At 38.3% G+C, this 12,789-nt stretch overlaps 1 protein-coding gene across 14 annotated transcripts in view; it reads right to left on the bottom strand.

Moving 5' to 3' along the window:
* The window catches only part of magi2a (membrane associated guanylate kinase, WW and PDZ domain containing 2a), a 321,741-nt gene that overhangs the window by 178,320 nt on the left and 130,632 nt on the right, over positions 1-12,789 (bottom strand). For all 14 annotated transcript variants that reach the window (XM_052033862.1, XM_052033859.1, XM_052033861.1 and 11 more), the window contains exon 3: positions 4,645-4,764. In XM_052033862.1, the coding sequence (XP_051889822.1) occupies positions 4,645-4,693 (49 nt within the window). In that variant the 5' untranslated portion in view covers positions 4,694-4,764. The remainder of the gene's footprint in view (positions 1-4,644; positions 4,765-12,789) is intronic.

The following is a 12,789-nucleotide window of genomic DNA, read 5'->3' on the forward strand; positions in this document are numbered from 1 at the left end:
GACCGATCAGGGATAAAAGAGGAAACATGTGCCTGGAGTTGGAAAAGGTAGGGGACGTCCTTAATGAATACTTTGCTTTGGTATTCACCAGTGAGAGAGACCTTGACATTTGTGAGGATGATACGCTAGTGCATGTCGACGTGAGGAAGGAGGATGTGCTGGAACTTTTGAAAAACATTAGGATAGATAAGTTACTGGGGCCGGACGGGATATATCCAAGTTTATTACGGGAAGCAAGGGAAGAGATTGCTGCACCTTTGGCAATGATCTTTGCATCCTCACTCGCCACAGTAGTGCCAGATGATTGGAGGGTGGCAAATGTTGTTCCTTTGTTCAAGAAGCAGAGTAGGGATAACCCTGGGAATTATAGGCCAATGAGTCTTACTTTAAGGTGGGCAAATTACTGAAGAAGATTCTTAAAGGCAGGATTTATGGGCATTTGGAGAAGCATAGGCTGATTAGAGCCAGTCAGCATGGCTTTGTGAAGGGCAGGTTGTGCCTCACAAGCCTGATTGAATTCTTTGAGGATGTGACAAAGCATATTGATGAAGGTCGAGCAGTGGATGTGGTGTACATGGATTTCAGGAAGACATTTGATAAGGTTTCTCATGGAAGGCTCATTCAGAAAGTCAAGAGGCATGGGATCCAGGGAAACTTGGTTGTGTCGATTCAGAATTGGCTTGCCCATAGAAGACAGAGGGTGGTTGTAGATGAAGTGTATTCTTCCTGGAGGTCAGTGACCAGTGGTGTTCCGCAGGGATCTGTTCTGAGACCCCTGCTCTTTTTATAAATGACTTGGATGAGGATGTGGAAGGGTGCGTTAGTAAGTTTGCAGATGACATGAAGGTTGGTGGTGCAGTGGATAGTGTAGAAAGTTGCTGCAGCTTACAAGAAGACATTGATAGAATGCAGAACTGGGCTGAGAAATGGCAGATGGAGTTCAACCCAGAAAAGTGTGAAGTGATACACTTTGGAAGATTGAATTTGAAGGCAGAATATAAGGTTAATGGCAGGACTCTTAGCAGTGTGGAGGAACAGAGGGATCTTGGGTTGCCTTGCAGGTTGATAGGGTTGTTAAGGTGTATGGTCTGTTGGTATTGATATTGGTTTATTATTGTCACTTGTACCGAGGTACAGTGAAAAGCTTGTCTTCCAAACCGGTCGTACAGGTAAATTCATTACACAGTGCAGTTACATTGAGTTAGTACAGAGTGCATTGATGTAGTACAGGTAAAAACAATAACAGTACAGAGTAACGTGTCACAGCTACAGAGAAAGTGCAGTGCAATAAGGTGCAAGGTCACAACAAGGTAGATCGTGTGGCCTTCATTAGTCAGGGTATTAAGTTCAAGAGCTGCGAGGTAATGTTGCAGCTCTATAAAACTCTGGTTAGACCACACTTGGAGTATTGTCTTCAGTTCTGGTCGCCTCATTATCAGAAGGATGTGGAAGCTTTAGAGAGGGTGCAGAGGAGATTTACCAGGATGCTGCATGGATTGGAGAGCGGATAGGTTGAATGAGCTAGGGCTTTTCTCTTTGGAGCAAAGGAGGATGAGAGGTGACTTGATAGAGGTGTACAAGATGATAAGAGCTGTAGATCGAGAGGACAATCAGAGACTTTTTTCCCAGGGGGAAAATGGCAACACAATGGGGCATAATTTTAGGGTGACTGGAGGAAGGTATAGGGGGGACGTCAGAGGTAAGTTTTTTTTTGACAGAGAGTGGTGGTTGCATGGAACGCACTGCCGGCAGAGGTGGTGAAGGCAGACACATTAGGGACATTTAAGGTACTCTTGGATAGGCAGATGAATGACAGAAAAATGGACGGCAACGTGGGAGGGAAGGGTTAGATAGATCTTAGAGCAGGATAAAATGTTGGCACAACATCGTGGGCCAAAAAGGCCTGTACTCTGCTGTAATGTTCTACATTCTGTATGTCCAATGTGTTCACCAGGCAGATTTCTGACAGACTTCATTCTTGACTGTGTCTGGGTCTCATTGGTCCATTTGCATAATGAGAAGGACACTCTCGAGGACCCACTCAATTCCTGGTGGCCTCCCTCAAATTACTGGCAGTCTTTGCCAAAAGTATGGTAGTGAAGCACTGGGTCAATGCCAAGTTATAACATCCTAGATTTAAAGACCTAATAAATGTGACTGTGTGTTTTATATATTCTCATATATATAGTCATGATTGCAGGATTAGGAATGTGTGGTGTGTTTTTGGAATGGGTCTTTTAGTGAAGGTGGATGTTCTGAGGGTTGTGAGTGGGAGTTAAGTATGTGTGGGGTGAGAGGGAAGAGGTGTAGGGATGTGTGGGGTGAGAGGGAAGAGGTGTAGGGATGAATGGGGTGTAGATGCATCTCAGTTATTGGCAGTAAAAATGAGCAAAATTAGTGTTCTAGAGCTGACCTTGAAATACCTAGTGAGTTCAGAATACTTCCTTCTAGTTTGCTTAATTGTCCTTATAGAATCACTCCCTTCTGAGATGTCAGCAATTTTCTGTCCTCCTGATCCCCTGGTGGAGAAAAACTCCCTCCTGGCATTTAACTTCTCCACCAAGATCTCAAAGTTCCTCTCAGAAAACCTCTGGGCTCCCTCTCTTTCCCCTGCATCCTCTCCCTGCTTAATGGCACTCATTAACTGTGTTGCTGATGTCTGGCTGCCATGAGAAGGACTTCAAGAGCTGAAGCTCTGCCTTGATTGCTACAAAGAAAACTGCTGGCAGCTGAATCAGATTCACAGTTCATCTGTTGGGATTCATAATAACTGCTATAAAAGGAAGCGTGTGCCAAAATTGCAACTGAGCTGTGCAAAATCATTTTAAACCAATATTGGCAAAAAGAAAACCAAAGGGGAGTTTAGGAGTTTCTGGACACGTGAGGGTGAACAGGTCCAGGCTATGGGTGGTGGACAGAGAGGGGAAAATGAGATTTGATGGGATTCCTATGCTGGGAGCTAACATGGACCTGAAAGGCTGAATACCCTCCTTAGAGGAAAGCACAGTGGGCGCAGCTGGTAGAGTCTACACGTCTAAGTTTTCATAGGTACCAAATTCACATCAGGTGCACCTCGCAAAAAGGTAGTGTTCCAAGAGTGGAGTAAACTAACCTTGATATTAAACATTTCTGCTTTCACACCACCAATCACTCACTTTATGCATCATTTTTTCCTCCCCACTCCTGCATCTTTTCCTGCCTCTACACCTCTTTAAAACCTGTCAGATCTCTGGTCTGGAACATTTTTTTCTCTCCTTTGATGCCACTTGCCCTACTGAATATTTCCAGTGCTCTCTGTTTTCATTACAAATTTCTGATATTTTGCTTACATGGAGCTCTGCATGTTTTGCATCAGGAAGATGCAGAGCAGATAATTGGCAGTCAACTTATGAATATGATTCCTTGAATTTTAGGAACACAGTAACAACTGATCCATTTTCCTTTTGTGATGATCAATTTATGAACATAAAATTTGCTCAATTATTGCTTTGGAACTTACTGGAGTAGGGCACCTCAAACTTTATGGATAATTTCCAGTTCTTTCTAGCTCAAAATAACTTTGCATGATAATTTGTTGTAAGTGCAAGCTTACGGCAGTGAGGATATCCAAGACATTCGTGAATGAGGGGAGCAATAACGTATCGCTTTAAATAATGAGATTAAACAGTAGGTGTGAATTGAGGAATGACTGAAAACGAGGGTGAATTAGAGTGGGTAAATCAGAGTTAAATCATTTACCAAAAGAAAATAAAGATAGAAAGAAATACTGGATTGGGGGAGTGGGGTGGAGCGGAGAAAGGTAAATGCACAAAGGAAAGTAAGAAATCTTTATTATCAATTAAGTTTAAGTTTTAGAAGTTTCTAACAACAATTTATCACCAAGGGGAATGAGACCCTGCAGTTTAAGTTACTGTAATTAATTTTCTGTGAAGAATTTAATTGGCAATCAATCTGAAAATCCAGCAAATTCTTCAAAATAACAGGTAAACCATCAGTTATATGTTGTTTCTAGTAGGCATACATAGAGCTATGCACAATAAGTAACAAGTTCTTAAGATTCAGAGTTTATAGTATATTTCTTAATCTCCCAAACATGCTGCCCGATTTGCACACAACAGTGGCGTACATCACAAACATTCCCTACCTGTCCAGCAATATCCAAACTATTGTGATGATATTGTTTTCTCTACTTTCATAACTTGGCTTGAAATATTTTGTACTGGAAATATCATCCATGACACACCGAAGAATAACTTTAACATTAATGCTAATGTTGGAATTACAAACAATGAGCAGGTCCTCCTCTTACAGGCACATTGCAAATGCATTAAAATTGGAAGCTCCTATAAGGTTTTAACCATGCATTTAATTATTCTGTGCTCTTCTAGTTATGATTCTCAAAAAGAGATGATTTATTAACAAAATTAATGGAAAACTATCCAAAAAAGATTTGTTACAAAAATCTGCAAAAACTAGTCATTGAGAATATAATCATAATCAAACATGATTGCAATGCTGAGATACTGTATCCATTGTTGCTACAATCTGACATTTATAGCAGAAATTATGAGAGGGATAGGTAGTTTTTAATCCAGCACTGCAAGAAGTAAATCTGTCAGGATTAACCAAGACAACTGTAATTACCTTCATATGTTCCACTTTCTAATAGTGAACCACTTTTCTCAAGTTCCATAAATTCTTCCACAGTCACAAAATTGTAGTCAACACCAGGGACCTCCCCCTCTTTAGGTGGCCTTGTAGTGCCTAAGGGAGTAAAAATAAGGCAAATGTTAACTACAGGTACAGTCCACAGACACACTGATTCAGTTTTCTAAATAAGTGAGCGAAAGTTGTGTTTATAAAAGCTAAAGGAGGAACAAGTTAACAATAAATAAAACATAACATGTAGATGGTTCATCCTTTTACAAGCTTGTTTTAAAATGATGAAAAGTTCATTGCTGTCTACATATATCCTCATGATACACTCATTGGTGTATCTTTTAGTCTGTGGGCATACTCTATGAATATATTTCCAATGATTAAAAATACTGCTATCAATAATGATTTTTAAAAACCATACTTCAAAGGTCCAAACTGTAAAATGGGCATAGTTCATTGTTGATGATTAAATTCCAGTGGTCTGGGTATTACAGGAATACTTGCCACAGGATTGTAATGCCTTTGATACATCCTTCTCATCAATTTCATACATCCAGTATGAAGGTAATCATCTAGTGGATCTAAATGCTGTATCCCAAAGTGGCAGAAGAAAATTACGAAGGTTATAAACTAGGAAGAAGTACATCAGAAATCTGGAAACAGAACTGAAGACTTTTGTGTTATTACAGAACTCTCATGTTAATAATCCAAACATGGCTAAACTCTCAAGATGAAGATTAACTTATTATCTGGAAGGACAGTTTATCAAAAAAACATTAAAAAAGATGATATATCCATATACATAAATGACAACTTTGAGATATCAAATGGAAAAGCCATACTTTGAACAGAAACTTCTGATATGAAAAACTCAAGATGGCATTAGGAATAAACAAGAGTTCACCATGTCAGTATATGAAAGAAGTGAAGTTGTTTCACAAGGATATAAAAATGTATATTTGGAAATAAAATGCTTTTTTGTGAGGTTTTTCAAAATTAATCTCATGTAATTTGAGAAAACTCCAGTGGTCAACAATGATGGTAAATCTCATGGACATTTGCTTTACAAATAAGCATCCAAGAGAAACAATATATAAAAAAAACTTTGTTCATATTAATTCAGAATTCAGAAATGAACCAAACATACAGGAAATGGAAGTCATTGTACAGCAATCAAGTTTAATGTAATCTGCATCATACTAAATATAAAATCATAAACAAAACATTCATTTAAAATGTCTAAGTCCAAAGAGATGAGAGAAGAGTTCATCATTAAAACTGGATTATGGACAATATTATATAAAATATGTAAAATAACTGTGCCACATAATAAGAAATACAAATTATAGGTGAAATTGAGAGGCCTCATAATGTGGAGAGGCTCACAGAGTTCACTGTAAGATTAATGAAAAACAAGTTGGAAGGAAGCCTGAGCCATTGTAAATAATTACCTGTACAAACCACAGTGAATTTTATTAATACTTTGTAGTTTTGTTTAATACAATAATATCAAGAAGGCCGTCAGAGATGAGGTGTGAACATTAATGGACACAAATGGTCTTAAACTGGGATGTGAACAAGGTGATAAGTGTTCTGAATGATTATTTCCTTTAAGTAATAAAGAAAGCGGCTTCAATTATGTAGTAGCTTACACAGCAGCATGACATCCTACTGCTTTACAAGCAATGAAATGGTTTTGCACTACAGTCAATGTTGTATCGGAGGAAATGTGGCAGCCAGATCTTGTGCAATTTCCCACAATTAGCATTGTAAAACTGACTAGATAATCTGCGTTTAGGACTTTAGTGCTGGATGATTAATAACTAGGCCACCAGAGAGCATTTTCCTGCTGTTCTTTTTTGAGATAGTCATAGAGTTAGAGTTATAGAGTTGTATAGCACAGAAGTGGGCCCTTCAGCTCACCATGTCAATGCAAACCTTTTCGCACATCTAAACTAATCCCACTTACCTGCGTTTGATCCATATCCTTCTCTGCCTTGCCTGCAGTGATATGGAATGTTTTACCTCCATCTCAGTGGAAAGAGGGGTTCTCAGTTCAACATCTTAGCCAAAAGATGCATCTTTGACAATGCAGCACTTGTTTGGCACTGCATTGACTTTGTGCTTCAGTAGCCATAGTGGGATTCGAATCCACAACTTTCTGACTCAAAGTTGGAGATAGCACCAAGAGAATAGACACATTATCACACAACAAAAAAAAAGTACTAGAACAATTCAATGCTTTGAAATAGAAGAAATGTCAATTTGAAAGATAAAAACAGCAAGATCAGGCTAGATAAATTGCGAGATGAAAAATATTGTAGACTATAGAGAAAGTGTAAGTGAATCAAATAGCTATTATGGTAGCCATGTCCAAAAGGTAAGAGAAAATAGATACAGAAAACTAGAGATCTGTTTGAATACCATGCAAAGAATTGAATTAATCATCAGGTACAACATAAAGTATTAATTTTACAACAATAGGTTACATTATGGCTTTAGAGACATGAAAGATCCTGCCTGACAATTCTCCTTGAACTCTGTGAGAACAAAATAACACTAATTCAGTTCAGATGGACCATCACCAAAAGTATAGACTTTTTCTGTGCCAGAAATGGTGCCAGTGTTCTTTTAAATAGATCCCAACCTAAACACATAACTCCTTTAGTCAGGGAATGCTTTAGCCAAATCTGTTTTTCTCCATGCCAACTTGCACATGGCTTGGGCAAGTTTCGGATAAGACTGATACCAGAAGGCTTGACTTCATACAGAGTTGGTAAATAAAAATGGAATTGAATTCTGGGCAGATTGACAGAGCTGGAATGCTGAAATTAACTAAGAAACAACAAAATGAAACAAAGGGGTATTTTACATGAATTAATTAAGAAGGATCAAATGGTCTTTCTCATTTGTATGCATCCTATGTGCAAGATCTAATAAGACCACACAACCTCAAAAAGAATATTGATGTACTAGAAAGAGTTAGATAATAGTCACTGGAATTCTTCAGGCCTTAAGGGACTAAGCTATGAAGAAAGCTCAACCAACACAATTTAGTTCACATAAGGAAAAATGACGAAGATGTAATATGATGTAGAAATATAAAACAACAAGAAATCATAACATTAAAATAGACATGCTACTTAATAAGGAAAATAAGCAATCAAGCACAAAATTCACAGATTTGGAGCTACCTTTCCACTCAACAGGCCCCAGTTCCTGAACTCCCTTTCCACTCCATGGAGTCCTAATTCCTGCCCTCCTTTCCCACATATTGGGGCCCTAGTTCCTACGCTCCCTTTCCATTCACTCGGGCCTGGATTCCTGTGAATCTTTTGTTCATCAGAATCAGATCTACAACTGTGCTGGTCCTTGTGGCTTCTTCACCTTCAACCATGCAAGTACTTGCATCTTAGAATTATGTTCCTACTAGTTAGATCTCTTCAACTTTGAGAAGGGCCTCAAAATCTAGCTCTTAAGGCCAATTCTTTTAGCACTTTCCTAGTTCCTTCCTCTACCTGCTTCACTTTCCTGACTGCCTGTAAAGCATTTTGAAAATTTCATTATAATAAAGCTGCTTTAAAAGTGTATAAGGGCTGAAGCAGCAAGATACATGGCAAAAGGTTTCAAAGCATGAATTTTATAGACATGTTAAAAAGTACTTCACAAAACTATACACTGTATCAATTAGAGATAAATTAGTTGACTAATGCATTTAGATTATTAGGAGTTTGCTTTCAGAGGTGGCCTGGCCTGTTCCTAATAAGTGGATTAAGCAGGTCATCACTATTGAGAAACTTGGGTTACAACTGATTACATACTTTACCCCACCAAGCCAAGTGCTTCTCAGAACCTGGTCATAACAGTACAGTACATCTCTTTCATTCTTGTTGAAATTATGAGTGTACTGGTGTTCTATTTTTAAATTGGCAGTACTCTTACTGTTTTGAAATACAGGCGCCAGGACAATGGTTAGAACTGGATGAACGGAGTTATTGATCCTCGTTACTCAGTCCAGAATTTTAATATGCATAAGACATCAAGACAAAAGAAACATTAAATTCTGCATATAAAGCTACTTTTTCCAGCAGCAGACATTATCTAGGATTATCACACAATACTTGTTTAGAAATAGAAAAAAATGCAATTCCGATTATGACTTTAACACAGGCATAAGCACATTTGAATCCCGACACTAGCTGTCTTACTGAGCCAAGAAAGGCTCCAAAGCTCTAATTAGTATACAAAATGTGATGTAGAGAATGAACTAAGCCACTGTTCTGGACACCCTGCATCCTGCCACTATTGTTTTATGAATTAGTTACGACTAGTTCCTGCCTGAAAATAACAGTGGATACTATAGAACAGTTTCTTTCTCCTTTCTGGTTGTAGGAAAAAGACAATATTTCAGAAAAAAAACACATTGATAAGTGAAGATTCCTCTATTAATGTAAATATCAATGAAGCATCTTCTGAAACTGATTATTTTATTGCATAATTTTTCAAAAATAAAATCCTCAGGACTTATTATGAGAGGCAAATGATGTTCTGCTAAGGTATTGAATATCAATTGAAATATATGCCACATACAAATATAAAAAATTTCTTTTCTAGTGTGTATACTGCTGTCGGTCTGATTTTCCCTTCATATCATACTTCACTGTCCTTAAGGCTGTCACTGGAGAGATATGAGAAAAATTACTATCATATGATTGCATATAATTTAAGAAAATTGACTAAATTTCTAATAATAGTGTTTTTTTGTGCTGATAAATATATTGACATTGTAAATATCACAAAAGAAATGGGGGTAAAATGCATACCCAAAGATAACTGAAATGATGTGCTAGTAGACATCATGTTGTTTTCGTTGGGCTCAATCTCTTCAACAGCCTGCTCTGAAAATATTGCAGGGTTGTCATGTTCCCTACTAATTCAGAAGCAGCACTGATGGTCCAGTTCTGGAGACATCATGGAGATATCTGTATGAGTAAATGTCAGATGTCACAGTGGTGAATTACAACCTCAACATGCGGTTCAATGGACTGATGGGCCACTAATTCAACCTTCCTCTTTTGAGGGTTGTGATGAAGATTCTTAGACCTCAAATGTTAACTATTTCTCTTTCCAAAGATGCTGCCTGACCTGCTGAGATTTTCCAGCATTTTCTGCTTTTATTTTAGATTTCCAACATCCGCATTTTTTTTTGATTTTCATATTCCGAAATTCTTCCCTAGTGGCACTGGTGTGGAGCTCAATCAATGCCACAGACTTGGAGGGAAAATTGAACCCTAAGTTGTCTCTGGGTCATTTTGCCATCAGCATTTCAAAAGGCTGAAAATGCCTAGTCAGCCTAGTAGACCAGAAAGAAGAAAAATAGAATGAACAAATCAGAGAGTAAATAGTTAGGTTTACTTTGAACTGCAGAAAGGATTCGTGATAAAACAAGTTAATTACAATGGTATACCACTATTATATGCTACTCTGTTTGTAGCCTCAGTTATGTGTGTTTCGGGCATTTCAAGAAAGCAATCATGCCCCATTAAATGTTCTATTGTATCCCACATGACAATTACTGTCAACTGTTCAACTTTGGCTGCCTATGTTCTATAAATATTGACTACGAAAAAACACAGCATCATGCTGTTGCTTCAACCTTGCAACCACAGTTTAAAAAATGTAATTTGAAAGATTTTCTCCATCGTGTATGATTAATCCCTCATTTGCAAATTGATTTTTGAGTCATGGCTGTTTCTCCTCTTTTAAGATTAATAGGTGAAGGCTTAATATTGCCTTTACTTACAAAAATATTTACTTTAGGACAGTGACTTCAATAGAAGGTAAAATTGGGCATAATGTAAAACATGAAGCCCATTAATCCTCCGGTTTCATGTTAGACAGGTTGGATTTAAATTATCCCCAAAATGTTGTCAAAGCAATATCTTATTCAAAAAAGCCTATTATAAAACTAAAATTAAAATGCAAATTGCCATTTAATCCTACCTCTATTTTAAATATATAATGAGGTCTGTAGGCTACATGTGGAATTGTGCAGTTGAATCTGTATTTTTACAGTAAAACCCACACAACTATGACAAGTATTTTTGTTGCCTGAAACGTACTCAATTTCAATTCTGATTTTCATTTACTGGTCAATCTCCTGAACTCAGCCTCAGAAGAGGATGGCTGGGCGGTACATTTTCAAATGCAAAACTATGCAAAATAAAGTAACTTGTGACCAATTTCCATTGCGTCGATGCTATTCCAGTGCATTCTTTAGAGTGCACTGGAATTTTTAGGCACTCCCCTCCCTTTTAGGCACTCCTCATGTCAGCAAAATAAAAGAGCTGGTCACTGACCTCAGGAATGGAGGTGGTGCACATGCTCCTGTTTACATCAGTGGCGCTGAGGTCAAGAAGGTTCAGGGCTTCAAGTTCCTAGGAGTGAACACCACCAGTAGCCTGTCTTGGTCCAACCATGTAGATGACACGGCCAAGAATGCATACCAGCACCTCTGCTTCCTCAGGAGGCTAAAAAAATTTGGCATGTCCCCGTTGATCCTCACCAATTTTTATAGATGCACCATAGAAAGCATCCTATCTGGATGCATTGTGGTTTGGTATGGCAACAGCTCTGCCCAAGACTGCAGAGAGTGTGGACGCAGCTCAGTACATCACAAAGAACAGCTTCCCTCTATCGACTCGGTCTGCACTTCTCGCTAACTCAGTAAAGTAGCCAACGTAATCAAACACTCCACCCACCCTGGACATTCTCTCTTCTCCCCCCCTCTCATCAGGCAGAAGATACAAAAGCCTGAAAGCACATACCATGAGACTCAAGGACAGCTTCTATCTTGCTGTTATAAGTCTATTGAATGCTCCCGTTGTATAAGATGGACTCATTACCTCACAATTTACCTCATCATGGCCTTGCACCTTATGTGTCTATCTGCACTGAACTGTACTTTCTCTGTATTTATTTTGCATTGTTTTTGTTTTCTCCTAGTACTACCTCGAGGTATTGATGTGATGAAGTGATCTGTATGGATGGCATGCAAAACAAAGTTTTTCACTGTGCCTTGGTACATGTGACAATAATAAACCAATTTACCATTTGTTCAAATAACAGAGTATAGACCCAGTCGCTCTTCCTTTCTCCCCCACAGAGTACAACCCCTTCACCCCTGAATCAAGGTAGTGAAATTTTGTTGCACTGTTTCCAAGGCAAATATATAAGTTGACTAAAACGACACAGAATTCCTGTTGTAAACTTATCAAAAACCTTACACAGGACCACCCTATGTTTGTGTTCCATGTAATATCCCCTTGATAATAAAGTAATAACGGGATTCAGTAAAATGAGGTAAAAGATCAGCCATAATAGAGCTGAATGGTGGAGCAGGCCAACTGTCTAACTCCTGCTTCTATGTATGTTCTTATCCCTCTAACAATAAAAGCTAACATTCAATTTGCTTTCCTCAGTACTTATTGTTGCTACGTTAACTTTGTGTTTCTTGCACAAGAACAGTCATTTAAGTAATATCCTAGTTTTCTATCCTTTCTACAAGTGCACTGATGTCATTAATGAGCTGGGCTGACCTGTAACTTTCATAAATAACACACAATGAAATGAGGAGTACATGACACTGAAAATTGTGAACTATGCACGACTTAAGGTAACCCATCTGGGACATTGTCTTTGTATGTAAAAAATTCCCTTGCTATCTTTACTGAAACAAAATCAGTTTATGCTAACTTCTATAAAGTGTGAGGCTTCTGCGAACTGTTTAACTACAATCTGTGCCCTGATGCTGCTATCGATCACTGTGGTTTGGGACCATAGGCCTTCTCCAGAACTGAGTGGGGGGATAGGGTGGGGCACCTGTGTGCTATTACTGCTCTTCCACCCCAAATCTTTCTCCCCCCAATCTCTCCTTTTCCATATCAATCACATAAAATGGAAACAAATGTGCAGGTTGGGATTAACACTACTGAAAGACAAAGCTACAATAACAATTTTGTCAAATAGTTTTTGCCAATTTTGTGATTTTTCACATAAAATAGAGTGGTTACAGTGGCAAATCAGAGGCTGGGTATCCAATGGCAACTAACACCATCCAGAATGCCAAGT

Source organism: Pristis pectinata, chromosome 19 (genome assembly GCF_009764475.1).
Source record: "Pristis pectinata isolate sPriPec2 chromosome 19, sPriPec2.1.pri, whole genome shotgun sequence".
NCBI lineage: Eukaryota > Metazoa > Chordata > Chondrichthyes > Rhinopristiformes > Pristidae > Pristis > Pristis pectinata.